This window comes from Pezoporus occidentalis, unplaced genomic scaffold (genome assembly GCF_034315485.1).
Source record: "Pezoporus occidentalis ecotype Australia unplaced genomic scaffold, CSIRO_AGI_Poc_V1 ctg145, whole genome shotgun sequence".
NCBI lineage: Eukaryota > Metazoa > Chordata > Aves > Psittaciformes > Psittacidae > Pezoporus > Pezoporus occidentalis.
Window position 1 is genome coordinate 304,189 of NW_026913263.1, and position 23,671 is coordinate 327,859.

The following is a 23,671-nucleotide window of genomic DNA, read 5'->3' on the forward strand; positions in this document are numbered from 1 at the left end:
CCCCGGGTCTCTCCGCTCGTGTACGCTGAAGCCTAACGGGGGGGGCACCCCGCGGCCGTTACTTATCCCGTCCAGTTGCCGGCACCCCGCGCCCCACAGAGAGACGGTGCAGGCGGCGCTGGTGCTGTCTCAGTTTGTCCTCAGCGGGGTCTTTATTTGCCAGATACAGCCTGGGGTGGGGGGGGAGAAGGAGGGGCGCGGCGGCAGCCGCAGGCAGAGCCGGCCCTGCAGGCATGCAGCTGCGAGGGAGGGAAGCGGCGACCGGGAGAGGGGGGGGAGCCGGGGGGGGGAAACATTTGGGATCCTCCAGGCACGACGCGGGGGGGGGGTGGGGAATGGCTCCCGGTGCTCCTTCGCCCCTGCAACGCGCCCCCCGGGTTGGAGCGGGGGTACCGGGTGCTCTGCCCGCCGGGCCCCCCCCGCGGCCCCGCACATGCATGTGTGTTTGGGGGGCTCCGCGCGAAGCTCCCCACCCCAGCCCTGCGGGGCGTGCGGCCGGGGGGGGCTGCCCCGTATCTCTGCTGGACATCCCCGGGGCGGGATGGGGGGGGACGAGACACGGCGGCGGGGGACAGACTGAGAGAGCGGGACGGGGCAGGGACGGACAGACCGACCGGCAAAGCCGCCGGGGGGGCGGGTCGGACGGGCTCCATGCAGGGCTCTGCCCCGCGGCCGGCTCTCCGTCGGGGCACGTAGAAAAGGGGGCGCAGGCGGGGGCGCGGGGGCCATGCCGGGGCTATGTACAAAGGGGGGTGCCGGGGCCGCCGCCGCTCAGCCGGTCTGCTCGCTGGGGGGCTCGGCGGCGGCGGCGGCGGCGGCAGCCCCTTCCCCGTTACACGTGGTGGGCTCGGCGGGCGGCGTGCCGGGGGCCTCGGGCTGCGCGGCGGCGGGCGGCGGGCTGGGAGCTGCGGAGGCCGCATTGTCCTTGGCAGCGGCGGCGGCGCGGGCAAGGAGCGAGGCTGGACCCGCGGCCCGGGCCGGAGCCGAAGCCGAGGCCGAAGCCGAGGCCGGGCCCGTCTCCGCCTGCTCGGGCGCCCGCAGGCGTTTCATGAGCGTGGTCACTCGCACCGCTTTCTGCGTGGGGAGAGGCAAGGAGCCGTCGGGCACGGGTGCTCCGCTGCCCCCGGGCCCCTCACGGCGGAGTCGGGTTCCCCACCGCAGATGCCTGCTGGAGGCTGCGGGATTCGCTGGGGCTGGGAACCCCCGAGGCTGACAGCCCCGTGCCGGGGGACTGGGGTCGGCCGGGAGGGAAAACTGAGGCACGGGGCACCCCCACTCACCTTCCACTTGGCCCGGGCGAAGTTCTTCTCGATCTGGGCACAGACGCCGTCCTTGATGTTCTTGTCAGAGGCGGCGTTGCCGGAGATCCTGGGGAGGTGAGGAGGGGTGAGCGGCCCCCACCAGCCCCCCCCCAGTGCCCCGCCTGCCCCCTCCGCCCCTCACCACTCATGGGAGATGGCCTCCTCCGCCGTGATCCGCTGGTCCTGCTCCACCTCCATTAGGCGGGTCACCAGCTCCTTGGCTGAGGGTACAGCGTGAGGAAGTCAGTGCCTGGGGGGAACACTGAGGCACCCCATGTGTTCCCCCCACACCGTGGGGCTCACCCGCCTGCGAGATGTCGTCCCAGTATGGAGGGTCAAACTCATAGTCCCCGGCCAGGATTTTGCGGAAGAGGTTCTTGTCGTGGTTCTCGTAGTCTTCCTCCTCCGTCTCCTCATAGAAGGGGGGGTTCCCCGAAAGGCTGGGGGGCAGCATTGGGGGACTCAGCCCCAGTCATGGCCCACAGCCCCCCACAGCCACCCCATCCCTCACCCTGCACTCACAGGATGTACATGATGACACCGATAGCCCAGCAGTCCACCGGCCGCCCGTACCGCTGCCGCCCCACCACCTCCGGAGCTGTGAGGGACAAGAGAGTGGCCCTGCCCTGGGGTCCCCAACCCCCTGCTGCCTCGTCCCCAAGGCGATGGGGAGCAGAGGGACCCACCAGGAGCACCCAGGATTAACCCCTGGGGTGATGGGGAGAGAATGGGACCCACTGTGAGCACCCAGAATCAACCCCTGGTGTGACAGGGAGCGAGAGGGACCCACTGGAAGCACCCAGGATCAGCCCCTGGGGTGATGGGGAGGAGAGGGACACACCAGGCGCTCCCAGGATCAGCCCACGGGTGATGAGCAACAGAGGGAATCCACTAGGAGCACCCATGACCATTGGAAGGGACCTAATGGGAGCCCCCAGGACTGGTCCCCAGGGTAGCAAGGAGAAGCAGGGATTTGCTGGGACCCCAGCTGTGCTGCCTGTCCACCCGGCTCTCACCCACCCAAGTACTCGGGGGTGCCACAGGGCTCCTTGATGAGCCCGTTCTCCAGCTTGGCCAGGTGGAAGTCACTGATGACGATCTTGGAGTTCTTCAGGCGGTTATAGTACACCAGGTTCTCCAGCTGCCGGAGCAGGGGCTGTGAGTGCCGGGCTTGGGGGCATGCCAGCACCCATGGGTGCTCCCACCCCACCACCACCGACCTTGAGGTTCCTGTGGACAATCTTGAGTGAGTGCAGGTAGGCAACAGCCTCCAGCACCTGCCGGATGACGTTGCTGGTGTCCTTCTCCGAGTAGTAGCCCTGGTCCAGGATCCAGTCAAAGACCTCCCGGCCGGTGGCCCTGCCAACAGCAGCTCTTCCAAAACCCACCCCCTGGGGCAGCCCCAGCCAGCCCCCTGCACCCCTAACACTTACAGCTCCAGGAAGATGAAATACTCCTTGCGGGTGATGTAGACGTCCACCAGCTGCAGGATGTTGGGGTGCTTCACCCTATGGAGAAATAGGGGCATGGGTGGGGGTCCCTGCTTTGCTCCGCGGCATGGGAGCCAACCCCAGTCCCAGCACTCACATTTTGAGGATGATGATTTCGTTTTTGGCTGCCTTCCGCACTTTCCGCCCGTCCCGCTTCAGAAACTTCTTGCAGGTGTACAGCTTCCCCGTTGACTTCTCCTTGGCCCGGAAGATCTCACAGAACTCTTCCCTGTAAGAGCACCCACAGCATCACCCTCCTGGGGAGCTTGAGGTGTTCAGGTGGTCCCCAGCACCACCAGCACCACCCCATCCCACCGGCAAGGGGAGATGCTGCAGGAGTGGAAGGAAGCTGCGGCTAAAATCCTCTCCATAGCATGGAGGAAAGAGGGCAGTGAAAAGGAACTGATAGGGAATAATCAAACTTATAGGGAAGGGGGAATTTTGCTGATTAAAAGGCCCCCTCCCCATGACAGCCAGGGCAGGACCTGCTGCGTGTGCCGCGGAGGAACAGCAGCACACCCCAGCATTAATGTCAGTGCTGCAGTCAGGAAGAGAAAAGGGGAGACGCACTGGTGCAGGGGGATGCTGCAATAGTTCTGTTCTATTATTAATGGTGCTCCAGCCCATCAGCCAAGCCAGAGCTGCAGGAAGCCCCCGGGATGGGGGCGGGGGGGACGGACCTCAGCACCGCTCCAACAAAGCCTTTGGCTTTCCAGCTACCTTGGCTGTGCCAAAACCCTTGTGGCATCTGCCCTAGGTGCATGGAAGCTGAGACCCATGGGCTTTGGGACAGGCTGCCCAAAGGATGGAGCAGAGCTCTGCCAGCACCCAACAAGATGCCCAGTGTAACCCTGCCAGGTGTGACCCACAGCCATGTGGTCCCAGTGTTTTGGAGGCCAATGGGAAAAATGTTGGTGCATATTTTGGGGTCAAACCGCTCTCATTGAGTCTGAAGGTTCCAGGTTTTGGAGCGCTTTCTAGAGGGTCCCCCAGCACGGCAATAAATGTTGGGGAGAAGCAGAAGCGCTCCGCTCGCGCCCCCAGATGCACTTTCTTTTGCTGGAGCAGAGCCCTCCTGCTTCCTGGAGTGCTCGGGGGAGCCAGGATCATGCAGGATTCCTGCAATCCCTGCAAATGTTGGGGGGAGGGATATGGGGAGCCACCCAGCTGCAGCTGGCAGCAGCTGCCTTCCTCAGAGGTGGTGGTGAGTGCCCACCAGCGAGAGGGACAAAGGAGGGGACAGCCACCCCCAAAATGCACCCTGCCCATCCCAGCTGGGGAGCAGCACCCTGAAAGCCCCCCCCCGCTAAGCTCGGGACATGCAGGGGGTTGGGGTCCCCTAGGCACCGTGGGTCCGGGAAGGGACCAACTCACGTTTTGATGACTTGGCCCAGGTCATATCTGTCGGTCACCTCGGACGGCTGGTTATAATCTTTCTTGTCTCCCAGCGTCACGCAGCCAAACGGCATCGCAGGGCCCGGTGCTGGCAGGGCAGGGAGAGGCTTTGAGCACCCAGCACCACCAGCCCCTGTAGCTGTACTAATTAATGTGAAGCCTAACGAAGCGCAGCGGCTGCTGGTGCTTCCTGGCCGCCGCTGGCCACCACATGCCCAGCCTCACCAATGCATGTTCAGCCCTGTGGCATCCAGCTGCTCTGCTGGGGCTCGGGCTGCCGGTGGCCAGCCCTTCTGGCCCCTGTTTGCAGAACGGTAATGATTTAAGTAGCCAGGGCTAGCGCAGAGCTCGGAGCACACGCTGGGGAGGCAGCAGAGGAGAACAGACCCTTTCTCATTTCTCAGCCCAGTTGTGCCCCACGTTGACATTTCTTCTTCCGCCAGCAGAGCATCGCCACACAACATCACATGTGCAATGAGTTACACCAGCCTCAACTCCCTGTCCCCTAATAGCTGCAGTGGCCCAACCGCAGCACCCCGGTTTGGCAGCAGGCAGAACACCAGCCATGAAACACACTGGCTCCTCCAGCCCTTTAGGAAGGACATTTTGCCCCTTGCTTTCCTACTAGGAACCCTTCAAAGCCAGACCCTGCTAAGACGCATTCCAGCAAAAAATGGGCCCCATAAAGTAATTTTTTCCCCTTTCCCATCCCGTTACTGGGAGGAAATCTCAGCAGATGTTCTTTTCTGATGGCTCAGAAGGAGACAGGGCTACCTAGCTCCACTAGCCCTCTTGGAAGGGCCTGAGTGGGGCCCTGCAATGGGATGCTGGCACAACGCTGAGGGCACACATTGCCCGATCCTGAAGTTCCTGAACCACCACACTGTGCTGTGCCGGCCTCATCATGTAGTGCCATGGCAGCAACGCCTGGGCCCTGGCGGGCCACGGGCAGGATGGCAGTGCGGGATGCGGAGTCGGCATCACGGGTACCCAAGCGCCGAGCCTGTTGCTATGGCAATGGGAGCTGGAGATGCAGAAAGCGGCACATCCTTGGGAGGAGGGGGCAGGGACGGGCAGCACCCAGCAGCACTCGACCCACCTGCGGGTGCACGGCACCGTTCCTGCCACGCAGGCCCCAGGAGGAAGGTGATCCTGCCTGCAGCACCCAGGACATGCACCTGAGCACTCCCTAGGGTGACTGACCCCAAACCTGGGTGGGATGTGGGTGCAGTGAGCCAGAGAATGGGGGCATGCTCCTTCCTGCTTCCACCCCTTGGGGCTGACTTGCCTCTGTGTCTGCCTGAGCAATGCTTGCAGGATGGGTGCTCCCACATTACCCGACACCCAGGCACCCTCCTGCTGAAAAGCCCATGTTGTGCAAAAGCACCCATCCCTGTCCCGCTAAGGGTGCACTCAGTCCCAAAAGAGAAGCAGAGCACCCATGGGACACCCTTACCCATGGCACAGACCAGCTGAGGCTTTCCAGCCCACGCTCATCACATCCAACAGCCTTCCCAGCAAATATGCCCTGCCTGGCACCTCCGTGACCCTGTGCTGCATGACACCAGCTCTGCCGTGCCACCATGCCCAGCAGAGGAGCACAAGGGCTGTCCCGGCAGCTGCTGGCGTGGTGGCAGGCTCGGTGCTGGCAGGGGTAAGGCTGTCCTGCGGGCAGGCTGCCAGCGCCAATGGCGTGATGCCAGGATTAGCCAGGAAGGGGACCCGCGCGGGATGATATATCAGGATTTTATTGCTGTCTCTGCGAGTGATCAGCTAATCTGCGCTCATAAAATTAGTTCCCGTTCATTTAGCAGGGACCCATCCTGCTGGGGCTGAGCACCGGCACCCTTGCTGGTCCCAGGCTGGCTTGAGGGGTGGCTCACTGTACACCGGGTACCCCACAAGGGAGGCTGGCACCCAGCCCTACATCAGGGCCAACACCTGCGCCCCACAGGTGAGAGTACCCCCACTATGGCAGGGGCACCCAGGCAAGCAGTGGGTGAAAGGGGAGTGCTCCCTCCCCGGGGTGCTGGGGGGGGGGGGGGGGAGGTTGGGTGCTGCACCGGCACCCGCGCACATCCCCCCCCGCTGAAGCATCTAATTTGGGAGCAAGAAGCAACAGCGGGTGTAAGACAATAGCGGGGAAGTGGGTGGCTGGGTGCGGACGGCACGAAGAGATGACGCAGCCCCACAGCCCTCACCAGCGGGGTCCCCCAGCCCCCCGAACCCCGGATCTGCCCCACGGCGCGGGTACCCCCGGCCGGGCTCCTGCCCCGGCCCCGCTTCCACCTGCAGCTGCCCTGGACGAGTCTGTGTCGGGGGTCCCCGCTGTCACCCCCCATTCCTCCCAACATCTGTGGTAAAGGATGTACCGCGGAGAGCGAGAAACCGCAGCCGGGCCGAGACGGACCGAAGTGTTGCTGGCGCAGGGGGGAGCCGGGCAACGGCAGGCGGAGGGGCTGCGCCAGCCTCCCGCTGGCCGCAGGAGCACCCGGGCTGGCGGGGGGAGCCCCGGGATAGTGCGGAGGGGCGGCCCGGGCCGCGCACCCCGAGCGAAGTCTCGGCAGGGGCCGGCTCGGAGTGATGCGGCAGCGGGAAGGGAGCGGGCTGCAGGGAGAGGAGCATGGACCCAGAAGGGAACGCCCGGCGGCGGGAGAGCGGGGCGAGGGTCTCCAGCATCACTGCCCCGTCACGGGGCTCTCCGGGCTCCGCGCAGAAGCGGCACGGGGGCGGCGAGCGGGGAGGCGCGGGGGGGGAGCCGGGCTTCGGGGCCCCCGTCGGGGCTCGGGGTCTGCCGTACGCGGGATGCCGGCAGGGACGGGGCAGCAGCGGGCGGCCGTCGGAGCGCGCACGGAGCCGAGCACGGACCGGCCGCGATGTCCCGGGCCACCGCGGATGGGGGGGGGGGGGGGTGCGTGGGGGACAGCCCCGAGCCCACAAGTGCCAAGTCCCATCAACGCCCCCACCCCGGTCCTGGCTCCCCCCCCCTCCGCCCGCGGCACGGCACGGACCGGACCGGCTCTGCTCGGCTCTGTCCCGGCGCGGCGGCGCTCTCACCTGCACGCCTCTTCGACCGCAAAGGGGGGCCGCGGCCCGGGGCCGCCGCTCGGGGGGGCCGCACGCCCCTCCCTCGCTCCCTCCGCGCGGGGCCGGTGCGGAGCCGAGCCGAGTCGAGCCGAGCCGTCGGTCCGTCGCGGCGCGGCCCCGCGCGCCCGGCGCGGCAAGTTGGGGGGGCGGGACCTCGGGGGCCCGCCCCCCGCAGAGAGCCCCGCCCCGCCCCTGACGTCACTGCCAAACTTCGCGCCCCGCCCGAGCGGCACCGCGGGAACGGTCACGCGTGGTGATGGGGCGAGTCCCGCAGCGCGGCGGGACGGGGCGGCCGCGGCTCCGGAGCTGCCCCGCAACGCGGGCAGGGCGTAAACACGGTCAGGAGCACCCCGCGGGACCCCCACCAGCACCCACGTGTGGGGTGCGCCAAGACCCGCGAGCCCCCGTGGGGTGCTCAGGTCCTGCTGCTGCCCAGCCGGGTGAGACAGAGCTGTCTGCGATGTCCCCCAAGCCCATGGTACAATCCCCATCCTTTCTGTTCGGCCCAGGAGGTGCTCACCCAAAGGGACACCGAGCCTGCAGGCTCCTGGTGCAGCTCTGGTGTCACGGTGGGCTTCACTGAGGTCGTGGGGACTGAAGTGAGATGCAAAGCACTGGGATGCACCAGGGTCCCCTGGGCTGGGCCGTGGCCGCCTGCCCTGGATGGGATGGTGCAGGATAGGATGGGGTGGGTGGGATGGAACAGGACAGATGAGAGATGGGATGGATGGTGTAGGATGGGATGGGATGTATGGGAAGAATGGGGTAGGATAAGGTGGATTGGCATGTTGTGGGATGGATGGGATGGAATAGGATGGGGGGATGGAGTGGGGTGGGATGAAACAGGCTGGATAAGATGGGACAGGAGCAGGTTATTAGCAGAGCTGAGTGTGGGCTCAGCGTCACATATACCGTGAAGACACACGCAGACACATGGTCCCACTTCTGTGCCATGATCCTACAGGAACCAGGCAACTTCCTTTGTCCTCCTTCCACAGTTGTGCGTCCCCACTCTCTCCCCCATGGACAGGGATTATCCATTCCCCACAGCCCAGGCCAAGGGGAAGAAAGGGGCAAGAAATCAGCCACCCTAATACTGTTAACTCTGCCCACCTCCTGGACATGGCAGCCAGCCCAGGGTGGACAGCACAGCCCTGGGGTGCAGCAGGGCCCGCCACCCCTTCCCCCAGTTCCCAGAGCACCTCGCTCCTCATGCAATGCAGCTGCGTGCGTGGAGCCTCCCGCATGGCATCATGCTGCACACTGGCGTTTGTGGCCCATATGGTGCCGCTTCTGAGCTGCACCCGCACTCGCCTCCCCTTCTGCCCTGCACCCACCAAACCCCAGCTCCCCAAAACTGCCTGGTCCTGAGCTGTCACAGGGCCACATCCTCTCCCCAGCCCCACAAGCTTGCATCAGGCAGACCCATGGGCAGGAGACACCAGGATCCCATCCCTAAAGCTGGCATCTCCCCTCTGCTCACAGGGAGACCAGCCAGCACCCCAAGGCAGATGCAACACAGGGTACCCCCTGCATCTGACCCACCGCAAGACCCAGGCCCATCGTCACCCGCACTGGGTAATTAACGGCGCGTGAGAGCTGGGGAATTAGCAGGGCGCTGTAGTTTGAGCTTCTAATCAAGAGTTTAATCATAGCGGCTGGCAGCAGTGCAGCGCAGTTATTAATCTCTGCACCTTGCAGGAACCTGGAGTGTAACTCACAATTACCCAGCAGGCGCCCGGCACGGCTCAGCACTGCCCGGCAGCGGCTCGCAACACAAGGGGTGGGATGGGCTCCTCCATCCCTTGTGACTCCTCCACCCCTCGTGGCCACTCTGTCCCCTGTAGTGCCTCCAGCCCCTTCAGCCTACCTTGTGCCCAGTACCTCCTGGCACCAGCCTCCTGCCATGGCAGAACTGCCCCAGGGTTCCATCACTGCCCTCTGGTTCCCTCCTGGCCCCAGCTCTGGTTCAGATCTCGCATCACCCCGTGCCCCATTTTGGGATGATCAGCTCTGCTGAACCCACCAGCATTTGTCCCTGCTGTGCCCTGACCCGCTGACCTGCTCACCCACTGCCCCATGCACTCATCACCACATACACCCAGTGCTCCATGCACCCAGTCCTCCACGCACCCACCACCCTTCCCACTGGCCCATGGTGAGCCCAGAGCTGGGTTCAGGGTGACTTGACTGGTCTGGAGTGACATTTCCTGTAGGCCTTCAGGCACGAGAGGCTGCCAAGGTGGATCTGCCAAGGCTGGGGACCCTTTGCTCGGGTGGGGGGCACACAGGATGGGGGACACCTGGCTGTACCTCTCTGCCCCAGACAGTGTTGGAGGGGGTCCAGGGCCAGCCTGGCCTGGCAGCCCCATGCCGGGGGGCTGCTGCTGGGGTGCAGTGGGGTGCAGCGGGGTGCAGCGGGGGGCCGTGCAGCATGGCCGTGACTCAAGCGCCACGCGGCACCACATCCCTGCGTGCTCGCCATCGCCATGGCAACCGTCAGGCAATCAGCGGTAATTGCGTGTGTCGGCCTGGCAACGGGGCCAAATAAACCCCATCCCTCCTTTCGGGGGGCTGGTAGAGGGGGGGAGGGAGAAAATAAAGGGGTGCAGCCGCCAGTTGCCACTCGTGGGCCTTTATTGGGGTCAGCAGCAGTGGGAGCGCACGATGGCGGGGCCGCCCTCTGCATAGACGTCCCGCGGCACCCATGCTCCCTGGAAGGCATCGAGGGCAGCGGCCAGTGACCCTCCCAGCCAGGCAGCTGCATGGCGGTGTGGGGCGGCCTCGGCAGGGACCCCCAGCTCTGCTGACAGGCGCTGGGGGAGGCCATGCAGCAGCGTGGTGCCCCCTGCCAGCAGCAGGCAGGGTGGGGGGCTGCCGGTGGGGCTCCCACAGCGGTGCAGGCTATGGGACGCCTGCTCCAGCAGCCCTGGCCCCGGCAGCCCCAGGGCCGTGGGGGCCACCAGCATCTCGGGGCACTGGAACCGCTCCTCCTCTTGGAGCAGCCCCGAGGTGCTGGGGGGGGTGACGGGCTGGGGCCTCCCGGCACACGGCAGGATGCAGCAGCAGGTCTCCTTCAGGTGGCACAGGGGTAAGTGTCGAGGTGGACCCCGCGGGACTCCAGCAGCTGGCCCAGGTAGAGGGTGAGGGCATCCCCAGCCACGTCCAGGGGGAAGGTGGCGTGTGGCAGCGCGTAGCCTTCCCGCACCCCTGCCGCGCATGAGGTACCGGCGCCGGAGCCCGCCACCACACCGGTGGTGCGGCCATAGGAGTATGCGGCGAGCAGGGAGCGGGGCAGCACCAGCATGGCCGGCACCCCGAAGCCCTCGAAGAGCAGCTCGGCCATCTTCTCCCGGTTGGCGATGGGGGAAAGCGGGGCGTCCGTGGCCAGCACGGCCACCTCCTCGGGGCAGACACACAGCTCCTGGTAGAGGATGCAGTGCCACAGCTCCTCCAGCCCGTCCCAGTCAGTGACCACACCGTGGGTGAGGACGGGGCTGCCGCCAGCCTGGCTGGGCACCACCGACCGCAGCTGCTCATCCCCATTCAGCCGGCTCCTTGTGAGGCCTGTCCCCGTGTCAATGACAACAGCGCTCAAAGCCTTGTACCTGTCCATTGGCTTGGCCCCCATCACATCCAGTGCTTGCGCTGCTACCTGGAGCTCTGCCTTGGGGGGGGGGAGAGCTCAGTTGCTGTAGCAACTGCCTGCATCACTGTGATGACATCACCCATGGCATCAGGCTTTGGTTCCCCTTCCCATCGGAAGACCTCTGGGGGTCCCTGAGTCTCACTGGGGCAGTACCTGTGGTTGTACGGACCAGGGCACAGAGAGGCTGCTCAGGGCAAGGAGTTTCATGTGGGGCTCCTTGCTGGGAGAGAACTGATCTTGAGGCAGAAGACTGGGACCAGCACTGGCACAGGTCCTGATCGGGTGCTGAGATGGGGTGAGCCTCCTTGGCTGAGGGTGGGCGCTCTCTCAGGGACAGGAAAAGGAGAAAAGATGTGTCTTATATGCTGTAAGGCTTCAGAGTGAAGAACAGATCCCTGGAGCCCACCAGAGCTGCTTGGGGACCATTAGAGCATTCTGGAGTCCATCAGAGATCCCCAAGGGCTACCAAAGCTCCCCAAAGACCACTGAAGCTCCTCAGAGACCATCAGAGATGCCCCAGGTCCATCAGAGCTCCCTGGGGGCCAGCAGAGCCCCAGATGGCTGCAGGGGTGCCAGCACGAGCATGGGAGGGCAGAGGTACAGGGCTGGCAGCAGGACCGGGGTGCCAGGGTGCGGGGCCGGGGTGCAGTCAGCCCCCCCCGCAGCTCACAGCCATCATTAGCAAGACCTGCTGGTTTCTATAAACGTCTCGGCGGAGCCGCGGCAGCCGCTCTTCACGCCCGCTCCCCAGCGCCGGCAGCGCTAAAAACAGCTCGGCGCTGCCTGCTGCCTCCTGCCACCTCTCGCCGGCCCGGCTGACGCCGCGACCACCGCTTCGCTCCGACGCTGCTTTGACACCGTTTTGGCCGTCCTCCACTCCAGCCCCCGTCCCTGGGTGCGGTGGAGGTGAAGGGGGGACAGGAATGGGTGCACCCATTGCCTGCACCCAGTCTTTGCACCCGCTTTGCCACGAGGGGCTCAGAACCGAGGTGCGCGAGGTGCCATTGCGGCAGCACGGGCAAACGCCATTGCAGCACATCCCCAGGCGCTGCTGGCAGCGGGTCTGTGCCCGGCTCTGCCCGTGTGCCCGCAGCCTCTCATGCTTTATAGATGGCTCCGATTTTAATAATTAATCCCTGCTAACGACAGCACTTTCCCCAAATAAAACATTTAAAGTGCTGTGTGTGCAAGGCGTGCTGCCGGGGTGGGACGCCGGCTGCTCTGCTGCAGCCGTGGCGGGTGGGCATGCTGTGACGTGGCGCTGCACAGCGTGGCATGCCATGGCCACACATGCCCACCGCTCAACGGGGTGCTCTACCAACCATGCCCAGCCATGCAGCACCTCAGGGTGCCACTTGAGTGCCCACCCAAGCCCAGGCAGCACCTCTGAGACACCTCCAAGATGCAGCATGGGTGCTAGGTGCCATGTGAGATGCCACCCTGTGATGGCCCCTGACTGTCCCCTGTGCTGTAGCGGTGTGTGCAGCACCAGCACCGGTCCTGGCTGGCAGCAGGGAGGGGCCGGCAGGGACAGACAGAGGTAGACATATGCCAGCCCATGGCTTTGAAGGCCTGGTGCTCACTCCTCACTTCCCACAGCATAATTAGGGCAGGATAAATGCATATTAGCATGAAATCTGTCATCTCTGCTAGCACATTTAAGGGGGGACACACATGACAGCCTGAGGCGGGCGCCCTCCTCAAAGCACATCACCATCACCACCATGCAAGCCTTGTCAGCTAACAAGCAGCTGGCTGCACTGCCCCACCGCAGGCACTGACAGCTCTGTCACACTGTGAGTCCCTGGGGCTGCCCCACCGTGCCATAAGACGGTGGGACAGGCACCCGTCTGCCAACCAAACACAGCCACCCTGCCCCATGCTGAGGAGGGTAACACCGAGGTGCCTATCCATGCGTCCGTCCGTCCATCCATCCATCCATCCATCCATCCATCCATCCATCCATCCATCCCTGCATTTCATCTGGCATCTAGCATCCCCCAGCACCTCCGGGCTTTGATTCAGCCCGTTTCAGCCATGCGGTGCTGGGCCCTTTCCGTTGCTACAGCAACTCAGCAGCGCAGCCGAAATGGTGCTGCTTGGCCTTGAGTGAGCACCCACACTAGGTCAGGAGAGCAGCACGGCCCCACTGCAGGGAAACTGAGGCACTGTCCCAGAACTGTGGGATGCCGGGATCCAGCCTCGCTAAATATATCCCTGCGGGAGCGGCGACAAAGCTGTGCAGGTGTGAGACACCGGCGGAGACGGACAGCTTGGCTGATAGGAGCTGACGCGGCCCCGGGCTCCGGCTCCGCTTAATGAGCAGCTGAGGAAGGTTTATTTAAAGCCAGGGCCGGCTGCAGGACCCCCACAGCTGGACACGGACTGGGAAGCAGAGCTGCCCGTGGCCATGGGGCTGGGGCATGTTTCAGCATCCCCTGCACATCCACCCATCCCCACCCCTGCCCTCACCCCCTGCCCCGAGCACTGGATGTGAGCTCAGGGGAGTGATGCCCATCACCGATGGCTTCCTCTTTTCCAGGGTCTCATTCTAGGGGATTCTTGCCCCAGACTTGGGGTGGGGAGGATCTCCTTGTCAGTGAGCTCCTCGCAGATGGGAGCTCTGCCATCAGTGCCAGCAAAAGGAGCAAAGTCCGGTGGTGGGATCAGTGGGGGCTCAGCTGCTCTCCCTGCTCCTGGGCAGTGCCTGGTGCGGGCTGCACCATCCCCTGCACAGGCAGCAGCTGGAGCAATTAGGGTGTAATTACGTGAGACTGGCAATGACACTCGGTCACCAAGCAGGAACCCCCAAGCCTGATCCAGCGTGCCCCACCACGACCCTGTGCAGACAGGCAGGGTGAGTAACTCTCTGGTACTGGGTACCACTCTGGGCTGGACACCACTACATCTGCCACCATGGCAGCATGTCCTGGGCACTATGGCACCTCTATGCCATGGATGCTGTAATCCTGTACCCTCAGCTCTGTGACACCAGCAGCACAGCGATCCCACAGCCAGGCACCTGTTGTCCCAAGGACACCCTCATCCCATGCTCAGGCACCCATCATGCTGTGATTCCATGGTCACCATGACCCACACCTTGGGCAGTGGGATCCGAGGGGCACTATCACCCCAAGACCAGGTGTATGGTGCTGTACCTGTGAGATGCCACATCACCACCACAGCCCCCAGCCACCCAGGTAAGGGGGCAGAGGTGAGGGGCACAGTTGGCACCCACTGCTCGTGCAGGCTGCCTTCAGGAGAATGGCTGGTACACCCCTAAGCACAGGGGCTGGTGGTCCCAGGGGTGCATAGGGTGGCCCCAGCGTGGTGGGCACCAGGGGACAGGGTCCGGGATGGCCACACCAGCACCAGCGTGCAGGTGCCTTCGAATGGCTGGCATGGGAACAGTGGGGGGTGAGCACCCTCCTCACAGGGGGACAGGGGTGCTGCCAGCCAAAGCACGGTCCCCCCCAGAGACACAGCCCCAGTGCTTGGTAAAAACAGAAGTAGGTTTTAATGAGCCATTCCAGCAGCCAAGGGGCTGGAAACACCCAGGCACCCATGGGTGGGCCAGGTCACCCTATGGCACCTGCCGGGGCCCCCCAGCAGAGGCTCACTATTGTGGGGCTGAGCCTGGGACCACACAGCACCCAGTCACTGTGGGGCTGAGCCCCCAGCACCCAGCCAGTGCAGGACAGAGCCCCATGGCACCCTGTGCTATAGGGCCAAGCCTGGGGAGCACCCAGCAAGGTCCGGGTGTGAGCCATGGGAGAGCACCTCACAGCACTCAGCTGCCTCTCAGCACCCATCCCACAGGGAGAGTGCCTCGTAGCACCCAGCTGCACGCTGCATCCCTCCTAGGGCAAGCGTGCCCATAGTGTATGGGGATCCAGTGGCCCCCACAGTGCAGAGCACTCCATCAAAACATGGCTGTCCCCTCCTCTTCTTCCTCCTCTTCCTCTTCCTCGTCCTCTTTGTCCTCCTCCTTATTATCCTCATCCTCATCTTCACCATCAGGCAACAGCCCCAGAGGGGCAGGAGGGAAGGGGGGGCCACGCTCCAGGTTAACATAGGTGACAGCCAGGTTGACGTAGAGCTCACCCTCCAGCGCGGCCAGGACACGCTCCAGCTCACCCACCAGCCTGGTGAAGGACGGTCTCTCCTCTGGCGCCGGTGCCCAGCAGCTCAGCATCACCCCATACCTGTCCCAACACCCCCGTCAGCACCAGCAGCCCCCTGGAACCCCCCCACCCCACCTCAGCCCCACTCACAGGGTGTCGGGGCAGTGCTGGGGCTGTGGCAGGCGTCTCCCCCGCTGCAGGTAGCGGGTCATGTCGTAAGGGTCCACCCCAGGGTACGGTGATGCTCCCCGTGTCAGCAGCTCCCACATGAGCACCCCGAAGGACCACTGCCGAGCAGAGAGCTGCCATTGAGGGGGGGAGGCACGGTGGGGATGGGGACAGGGATGGGGGTCGTGCCTACCACATCCGACTTGGTGGTGAACTTTTGGGTCTGGAGGCTCTCCAGTGCCATCCACTTGACGGGCAGCTTGGCGTGGCGGTGCCGCCGGACGCTGTAGTACTCCTTGCCGAACACGTCCCGTGCCAGCCCGAAGTCAGCCACCTTCACTGTCAGTGTCTCGTCCAGCCTATGGGACACCAGTTTTGGGTGGGGAGAGACACCGCCTCATACCCACCCCCGGCTCCATGGGGTGACCCCCATGTCTGGGGCTGGCGGGCATGGCTAAACTCACATGCAGTTCCTGGCTGCCAGGTCCCGATGCACAAACTTCTTCTGGGCCAGGTACTCCATGCCCAGGGCCACCTGCAGCCCAAAGCCGATGAGCTCCTTCACTGTGGGGCTCTGTGGGGTGGGAGCAGTGAGTGGGGACACCTTGATCCCACACCACCACCCCCCCCCCCACCTGCAGGGTACCCCCATACCCGCTCCTGTGCGCGGATGAAGTGGCGCAGGTCCCCATGGCGCATGTAGGGCAGGACGACGAGGGGCAGCCCGTGGCGGGGCAGGCACACCCCCAGCAGCGAGAGCACCTGGGGGTGGTGGAAGCTCTTCATAAGGATGCCCTCGCGCAGGAACTCCTCCACCTCCTCCACGTCGGTGATGCCTGCAGAGAGCTGAGCTGCGGAGCGCTGACGCCAAGCCGTGTCGCGGGGCCGCGCCGAGGCAGCGGGTGCTACTCACGGTGCAGGGACTTGACAGCACAGTGGAGGTCCCCCAGCAGCGGGTCCGAGTAGGTGCCATGGTAGACGCTGCCAAAGTGTCCTGCAGGGACAGGCAGTGTAAAGCTGGCACCGCACACAGTGAGCGGGCAATGCCATGGCCAAATTCATAGGGTCACAGAATCCCAGACTGGTTTGGGTTGGAAAGGACCTTAAAGCTCATCCAGTTCCAAACCCCTGCCACGTGCAGGGACACCTTCCACTGGATCAGGTTGCTCCAAGCCTCATCCAAGCTGGCCTTGAACACTGCCAGGGATGGGGCAGCCACAGTTCCTCTGGGCAAACGGGGGGCATTGCATCACCTTTGCCGATGACCTGGTGGCGGTGGGTGACGAGCCGCTCCTCGGGGATGAGGATGTCCTTCACTTCCTCCAGCAGCTCTGGCCGCAGGTCCTCCAGGCAGCAGGATGTGGCCCTGAGCAGGGGCACGGGGGAGCCGCCAGCAGCCATACCAGCAGCAGCAGCGGTACCAGCACCAGTGAACCGTGCCCGGGGCAGTGCTGGGCCGGGACTGCCTGCTGTGGGCAGCACTGCTGGGACAGGCAGGGTGAGGGCTGGGCAGGCACCCAGCACCCCAGCACCCCGACGGTGTCACCCACTTACCCAGCACCTCCCTGTAGTCGATGCCAGGGCGCTGGGTGGTGGCAGGGGGGTCACTGCGGCCAGGCTGCACCAGCAGCTCCAAGTTTTCCGTCCCTGCAGGCAGCAATGGGGTGGGTGGTGGGATGCAGGCGAGGGCTGCGGGGCTGCAGGGTGCCTAGGGAGCACAGCACTCACCCCTCCTCTTCCTCCAGTGCCAGCGGAGCAGTGCAGCAGCCAGGATGCCGCAGACCAGGAAGGTGACACTGATGCCCAGGGCCAGGCTGGAGGCCAGGTCCAGTGAGACAGCAGGGGACAGCACCCAGCCCAGCGCCTCACAGGCACTGTTCACACAGATCTGGGGGAGCAGGGGCTCAGCAGGGCAAGGACGGGGGACACTGGGGGGGTGACCCACCTGGGGGGTGCCTACCTCCACGGGGGCCCCAGCCGGGGGCAGGCGCAGCTCGCGGGGCAGGCGGCACGTCACCTCGTTCTTCAGCACATTGGGGTGGCAGTCCCGGCCCCCCACTGTCATGGTGATGTTCATGCAGGCAGCCACTGCATCCAGCCCCAGTTGCTGTGCGGACACAGCACCCTGAGCCCGGGGGCTCTGGCAGTGGGTCCCCCCACCCTGACTCACCCCATTGCCCCACATACGTGCACTTCGATCTCATCGTCACCAGGCTTGAGGCGGAGGTGCCCACCCTCTTGCTCCAAGGGGAAGACCTTGGGCCGGGGGTAGTAGAGGAGGCGGAAGAGCCAGCGGCCGGTGGCACCGTCCAGCAGCACGCTCAGGTTCCCCGGCGTCATCTCCACCTTGCTCTCGAAGGGGAATGCAGGGCTGCGGCACAGCACCCGCACCGGCGACAGTGGGCTCTCGCACTCCTGCGGGCAGAGGAATGCTGGCACCAGTGTGGCACAGGGACTGGGGTGGCAGGGCATGGACGGGGGCCATGGTCTCCTGCCCTGGTGCTTACTGTGGGTTTGGTCCTCACGCCGCTGGCTTCGAAGCGGATCTTGGCACGATACACCGAGTCCAGGTGGGTGCCAATGATGGTGAGCATCGAGCCCCTACAGCGGACAGGGATCAGGGCTTTGGGGTGCACATAGCCCCCAGGGTGCATGCAGTCCCCGACATGCAGATGGTCCCTGGGGTGCATGCGGTCCCCATCACCTCACCCAACCCATCCAGGGTGGTGGGGAGGCCGGGCAGGGAATGGAACTCAGCACTCACTCATAGCTGCAGCTGGGAATGACAGCCGAAACAGAGGGGTCCGGGCGGTACTGGAAAGGCAGGGGTGCCGGGAACTCCTCCCCATCAATCCACAGGGACACCCGGGCTGTGCCCAGGCCCCCGGCAGCAGGAGTCGTGCACCGAATGGTGCTGTCACCCTGCCTGGGGACACGGCGGCCATGGCTGGGGGGACACAGCAGGGCTGCAGGGGGGTCCCTGTACCAGGGATTGCACTGTGCCCACAGGGATGGGGCAGGGGTGTACCTGGGCTGCCCGGCCAAGGGGCATGCGGAGCCATTGACCATCACCTGCCAGCTGCTCCCTGCCAAGAGGTGGGTGCCATAGAGCGAGAGGGGGGTGCCACCCCCCTGGGGGCCGAATGGGGGGTGCAGGGCACTGACACGGGGCTCCTGAAATGGGGTTGTTGGGGTGGGAGGTGAGCCAACCCTGACCCCAAACCCTGCCAAGGGGGCAGCTGGCCCACATAGGGGTAACGGCCAGAGCGGGGCCATACCACAAAGAGGAAGCCCCCAAGGGTGGCAGAGCCATGGACACGGAAGCCAGGGAAGCCAGAGGGTCCATCGGGTTCCTCCACGGTGAGCACCACATCAGCAGGGCCCTCTGCCGCTGTCGGCCCCCCTGGCTCCAGCTCGCACACCAGCACATCCACAAAGTCTTTACGGCGGGAGGTGGGCAGGGGTCTGTGGGGCGGTGATGGGGAGTCAGCCCCAGGCTGGGGGGGCAGCCCCAGACCCCTCTGCTGCTGCTCCCTGCTCCGGCACCACCACGGACCTGTGGCTCTTGCTTTCCTCCGGCAGCACAGTGCAGCCTCGCTGTCCCACCACCACCCGGCAGGCTCCGCGGGGGCTGCGGCAGGGCTCGGGGTCCGGCCGGGAGCGGAAGGTCATTCCACACAGCGTCACCCGCGTCCGGCCCCGCAGCGGGGCGCTCCGAGGGTGGAACTGCAGGAGAGGAACCAGCGTCACCCTGAGCCCCAGGTACCCGGTGATGGCTGTGCCGCCCCGTTTGCCACCTCCCTCCCATCCAAGTGCCCGGGAGATGCCGGAGCAGGGGGATGGCGGCGCAGACCTACGTCAGTGAGGACGGGCGGGCATTTGTCCTGGACCCACTGCCCCTGGCACTCATGGTGGTGCGTGCAGCCATTGCCGCACCAGCCGCAGCCCATGAAGCGCTCGGCGCGCAGGCAGTGCTGGCACGTGGAGAAGTGGCGGCAGCCGGGGCCGGTGACGTTCAGGCGCCATAGCTGGGGACAGAGAGCGGAGGTGAGCAGGGCCCACGGGACTCAGCACCCACCCCACACTCCCCGCGGCCCACACTCACCTTGGTGCCGGCAGTGAGGAACAGTGAGTGGCTCTGCAGCCCCATGGCACCCCGCACCGGCCCCGGCTCCCCCAGGGAGAAGTTGGCCAAGGTGAGGAGGTAGGAGCTGGAGCGCTGGAGCACCATCTGCAGCGGGGCAGAACGGGGGAGCTGAGCGCACCCCACACCTTGCTGGGACTCCCACCCCACCCAGCCTCCCCATCCCACCTGGAATACCCGTCCCTCTGCCGTGCCCAGGTGAGCCACGGTGACGTCCCCCAGTGCGGTGACAAAGATGGAGGTGAGGAGGACGCCGGCCAGCTGCCCATTGAACAGATCCACCTTATGGGAGGCGGCAGGGACGAGGGTGGGCTTGTCCCAACAGCTGGTGTTGACCACTGGTGCCGAGAGGTTTACCTGAGGCAGAGCATGGGGTGAGTGCCTCAAAGCCTGCCCTGGTGCCCCAATCCCCCCATGGCCTCGTGGGTGAGCACCAGCTCCAGCCACAGGATACTTCAGGGACAGCCGATTGCCCAAACTCCCTCCAGGCGGGGAATATTTTTGGGGAAAAAGCACATCCTCAGCCCCTCCCGCAACCCCCGCGCAGCGTCAGATCCTGCCCTCCCCTCCCGACACATCTGGATGTGGTTATCACTGCCAGCACCACAGGGCAGACACCCCAAATCCAGCCCTCGCCCTTTCCAACCCCTGGAGCTCGGCGAGGGTCCAGGGTCCTCCCTGGCCCCCCACTGGTTGTGGGGCTGGGAGTGCCCCCCTGGCTCGCCCCACTGCCGGTGTGAGTCAGCGGCAATGAGCCGCGTGCGGGAAGTGGAGGGGATTTGGCTGCACCTTGCCCTGCGCCTGGCTGCAAACACCAAACCTCGTGTCACGGGTTCCCGCCGGGACCCTGCCTGCAGAGGGGGCCCTGCAGGGCTCCTGTCTGTGCCCATCCCGGCTGTGCCAGGACTTGTACCTGGGACACAGTGTTCCCACCCCGCGGCTGCAGTGGAGGAGAAACCCTGGTGACTAATCCTGCTTCCGCCTCTGGTTTATTTGCCCAGTGAAGGCGGTGGCCCTGCGGTTGAGGGGGGGAAGGTGGAAGCGGCCCTGGGAGCACCGCAGCCCTGCGGCTTCCCCCGCATATATAAACACTCTGGAGAGGGTGTCCACCAACAGCCCAGCGTGGGGACGGTGACTGCAGCGGCTCCCTTGAGAAGCCGCACTAAGGGAAGGGATGCACGGCAAGCAAACGTGCACCCGTGTGCCAGGCTGTGTGTCCATAGCACCCAGCTCGGGCGAGCACAGGGTGCCTGGGGTGGGGACACAATTGGATCCCTGCCTCCTCAGTGCTTCCCAGCATTCCAAATCCACCTCCCCGCATCCCAGCTGACCCCCAGCCTCCCCAGGATGGATGCGGCGCGCGGCGGAGGACTCACGTTGTGCGGGCAGTACTCCGCTGGCTGGAAGAAGCTGAGCCCCCTCAGCAGAGGCTGGTGCCCGGTGCCGCAGCACTTCTCCATGCCCTCCTCCATGGCCTGGTTGAGGAGGCGCAGGGGGAAGGCACAGACGGCCGAGTCCGCTCTCGGCACCCGGCTCTCCGTGCGGCTCTCGGCAAAGGCACCAAAGAGCACGGTGTCGGTGTTGTTGATGCCGAGGTCTCGGGCCAGGCGTGCGCCGGGGCGGGCAGCATGCGCTGCCTGCAGCACGTTGTAGGCAATGTCCCGCTCAGCACCCTCCTCACCGCTGCGCCTCCGCCGCCGCTTGGACTCGAAGCAGCAGTCAAGGACGAGCTCACGGTAGCGGCGGAGGTCGCGCTCATGGGTGCTGAGCCGCGCCAGGCGCGTGTGGTACGTCCCCAAGCCTGGCCGCTCTGGCTGCACCATCAGGAAGTAGACGTGGTCCCCATCCACGAAGGAGTACACATAGTGGATGGTGTAGTTGTCCTGGTACTGCGGCAGCACCGTCAGCCACTGGAAGTCATCTGAAAACCCATCCAAGGTGCCTTTCAGCCTGCGGACAGACACCGACTGCGGGCTGTACCGCGCCGCCACGCTGCTGTTGATGGTGGAGCCGAGGTAGAAGAAAGAAGCGTAGGAAGTGGCCACCACGGTGGCACTGGTCCCCAGGGGGCTGGCCACGCAGTCAGGGCAGAATGCGGGGCTGTTGCCCATGGCTGAGTACAGGCAGTGCGTGGCTGCGATGGCCACCTCGCCATTCCGCACCTCCAGCTGGTGCTGGTAGCACAGCCCGTGCCGCGCTGTGCTGCAGCTGTACAGCCATGGTTCCAGTGGGTCCAGCAGCAGCAGGACGTTGTCGGCGTCCTCAGGGCTGTCCACAGCAGCCGGGCACAGGCGGCAAACCTCACATTCAGCGCTGCCCACAGGGCCAGTGATGAGGATGGAGAGGAGGCGCAGCTCAGGGCTCACCAGCAGGATGCGGTTGCGGATGGCCACGAAGACAGCGACCGGGCCGGTGGGGTCAGTGAAGATGGCGATGTTCTGCACTGGGCTGCCAGTGTCGAGGCTGGGCAGCGTGTAGGGGACAGAGAAGTTCCTGGTGGAGCTGTAAGGGATGCGGGGACACTGCCAGGCGCCAGCACCCAGCGTGGCTAGGGTGAGCACCAGCAAGAGACACGTGCACCGTAACAGCCCCATGCTGTGTGTTGCCACTGGTGTGGGGTTATCGACGGTGCTCAGCACTTAGTGCGGTCAGGACACGTGGAGGATTGGTCACCATCGCATCTGCCAAAACACAGGAGAAAGGGTTTTGCTCACTGCCATCGGGCGAGGACCAGGGGCACTGTGTCAGCTGCGTGTGGGGCAGCGGGTGCCGGGGTGCCCTTGGTTCAGCAATGGCGGGTGCTGCTGGGAAAGCAAACCTCTTCTCAAACACCATAAGCAGGAGGTGAAGCCAAGCTGCCTGCAGCAGCGGGATCAAATCCTGCCTGCTGCCACCCCTCAGACCCTTGACGACCCCAGAAGCCTTCCCTGTCCTCCAAGACTCCCCTCCTGGCGACTGCTGGACCTCTGCCAGCCCCCCTCTACCCCCGCAGACAAGGGCCCCAGGAGCCGCCTGGGGCCGGGCCGGGGCTGGGGACCGCTGCCAGCCGCCAGCGACAGCACTGGGGACAGGGGATCCCCGCGGGACTGGGACAAGTCCCCTGCCAGCCCCCGGGACACGAACCTCGACGTACCCCCGTAGCCGGTTTCTTGCCTCCGCCCCCCCCCCTTCCAGCTACCGCTTACCGGGGCCGGGAACGGGTCCTCGTCCGGGATCCCTGCCGGGTCCGGCTGCCTCCGCCAGCTCCTCCCGGGGGTCCGCCCCGTCCCGTCCCGTCCGGTGCCCGGTGCTGAGCAGTGCAGGGCGGCGGGCGCTCACCTGGGCGCTGCGGCGGGGCCGTGCCGGGTTGTTCCGGGCCGTGCCGGGCCGTGCCGGGGCGGGGCGGACGGGGGCCGTGGTGGGGCTGTGGCGGAGCAGCAGGGGCGGGACGGGGCGGGCCCTGCCTCCGAGCGGTGCGGGGCTCCCGAGGGCCGGCCCCAGCACACGCAGCCCGCAGGGACGGGAGTTCTCGGGGAGCCCTGGGCACACACGGTCCCGAGGTGCTGGACGGCCGCTGTGCACCCCGGGGTAACAAGCTCGGGAGCGGTGCCCCGGAGGGACACGGGTGAGAGCCGGGACCCTGATCAGCACTTAGGGTGCAGTGCTGGCACGATGCCTCGGGTGCCCGCCGCGGCCCAACGCCGACAGCGTGGTCGTCGGAGGGTCCCCGTGTTGGGAGGCGGCTGCCAGGACCCCGGCGTGTGGGGGGGGGCCGAGCCCCCTTGCAGCAGCCCCCAGCCCCGCTGGGGCTCTTGACACTGGAATTGCTGCTTCCCGGAAGCTGCCCGCGCTGGCACCGCGCTTGCGACTCGCTTGCAGGCCGTCGGGGCAGCCCTGAGGGAGGCAGCAGGCTCAGTGTGTTGGGTTCCATCCGGGGGCAAGATCCGCAGCGAGCCCTGGGGCTTATTTCTGTTGTGTCCATCCTTTGTCTTCTGTTTGTGTCTCTGTCCTTTCCTCCTCGCCATCAACGGCTGCCTGCGGTGGCAGGAGGTGCCAGCACTGCTGGGACTTGCTGTTCCCAGGACTGAAGGCAGATGCTTTGCATCCTGATACACCGGAGGGATTTGCCCTTCGAGTGCCCCGTTCCCCTGGGGCTGCGGGCCCAGCTGCGCACAGGGACTTCTCCTCCACCCAAGCAGGGCGCTGCCCCGCGCTCCCAGGGGGACTTTGGTCCCAGGAGGGGCTGAACACACCAAAACCAGGCTCCCCTGCCCTCATCCCCCGGCCAGCCCCAGCCCTCCCAGGCTGGCTGCTGCCCCGCGTTGTGCAAGGCC

The 23,671-nt window shown here is 65.4% G+C and overlaps 3 protein-coding genes across 6 annotated transcripts; all 3 read right to left on the reverse strand.

Moving 5' to 3' along the window:
• Window positions 1-122: 122 nt before the first annotated feature.
• Window positions 123-7,422, reverse strand: CAMKV (CaM kinase like vesicle associated). Its single transcript, XM_062610159.1, has 11 exons — window positions 7,244-7,422; window positions 4,166-4,274; window positions 2,889-3,020; window positions 2,735-2,809; window positions 2,522-2,660; window positions 2,322-2,442; window positions 1,824-1,899; window positions 1,605-1,741; window positions 1,444-1,522; window positions 1,281-1,368; window positions 123-1,074 (listed from the first exon to the last, which is right to left on the reverse strand). Exons 2-11 carry the CDS (start codon window positions 4,258-4,260, stop codon window positions 772-774), a joined length of 1,245 nt encoding a protein of 414 aa, XP_062466143.1. The 5' UTR covers window positions 4,261-4,274; window positions 7,244-7,422; the 3' UTR covers window positions 123-771.
• A 2,918-nt stretch (window positions 7,423-10,340) lies between these two features.
• LOC134159330 (actin-1-like) lies at window positions 10,341-10,960 on the reverse strand. Its single transcript, XM_062610125.1, has one exon. It carries the CDS (start codon window positions 10,902-10,904, stop codon window positions 10,350-10,352), a length of 555 nt encoding a protein of 184 aa, XP_062466109.1. The 5' UTR covers window positions 10,905-10,960; the 3' UTR covers window positions 10,341-10,349.
• Window positions 10,961-14,420: 3,460 nt separating this feature from the next.
• MST1R (macrophage stimulating 1 receptor) lies at window positions 14,421-22,750 on the reverse strand. Of its 4 annotated transcripts, none has more exons than XM_062610165.1 (21): window positions 22,544-22,716; window positions 20,735-22,039; window positions 19,527-19,715; window positions 19,320-19,445; window positions 19,072-19,242; window positions 18,771-18,940; window positions 18,493-18,679; window positions 18,243-18,388; window positions 17,979-18,140; window positions 17,722-17,815; window positions 17,402-17,629; window positions 17,175-17,321; window positions 16,943-17,102; window positions 16,769-16,861; window positions 16,468-16,695; window positions 16,128-16,208; window positions 15,869-16,050; window positions 15,679-15,788; window positions 15,408-15,573; window positions 15,197-15,333; window positions 14,421-15,127 (listed from the first exon to the last, which is right to left on the reverse strand). In XM_062610165.1, the coding sequence occupies exons 2-21, from the start codon at window positions 21,950-21,952 to the stop codon at window positions 14,845-14,847; spliced, it is 4,278 nt and encodes a 1,425-aa protein (XP_062466149.1). In that variant the 5' UTR covers window positions 21,953-22,039; window positions 22,544-22,716; the 3' UTR covers window positions 14,421-14,844. The 4 variants fall into 4 exon arrangements, with proteins under 4 accessions (XP_062466149.1, XP_062466148.1, XP_062466146.1 ...); XM_062610164.1 differs by having other exon boundaries at window positions 17,979-18,161; XM_062610162.1 differs by having other exon boundaries at window positions 16,943-17,321; window positions 17,979-18,161; window positions 22,677-22,750.
• Window positions 22,751-23,671: the final 921 nt, after the last annotated feature.

Excerpts from the sequence above, each read along its gene's own strand:
- LOC134159330 (XM_062610125.1), bottom strand. The coding sequence starts at position 10,904 with ATGGGGGCCAAGCCAATGGACAGGTACAAGGCTTTGAGCGCTGTTGTC.
- MST1R (XM_062610162.1), bottom strand. The coding sequence starts at position 21,952 with ATGGGGCTGTTACGGTGCACGTGTCTCTTGCTGGTGCTCACCCTAGCC. Across the intron at positions 19,716-20,734 it reads CGGAGTACTGCCCGCACAAC|GTAAACCTCTCGGCACCAGT; the intron begins GTGAGTCCTCCG and ends GCTCTGCCTCAG. Across the intron at positions 18,162-18,242 it reads CCCTTGGCCGGGCAGCCCAG|CCATGGCCGCCGTGTCCCCA; the intron begins GTACACCCCTGC and ends GTGTCCCCCCAG.
- CAMKV (XM_062610159.1), bottom strand. The coding sequence starts at position 4,260 with ATGCCGTTTGGCTGCGTGACGCTGGGAGACAAGAAAGATTATAACCAG. Across the intron at positions 1,742-1,823 it reads GGTGTCATCATGTACATCCT|CCTTTCGGGGAACCCCCCCT; the intron begins GTGAGTGCAGGG and ends GCTGCCCCCCAG. Across the intron at positions 1,369-1,443 it reads GAGGCCATCTCCCATGAGTG|GATCTCCGGCAACGCCGCCT; the intron begins GTGAGGGGCGGA and ends TCACCTCCCCAG.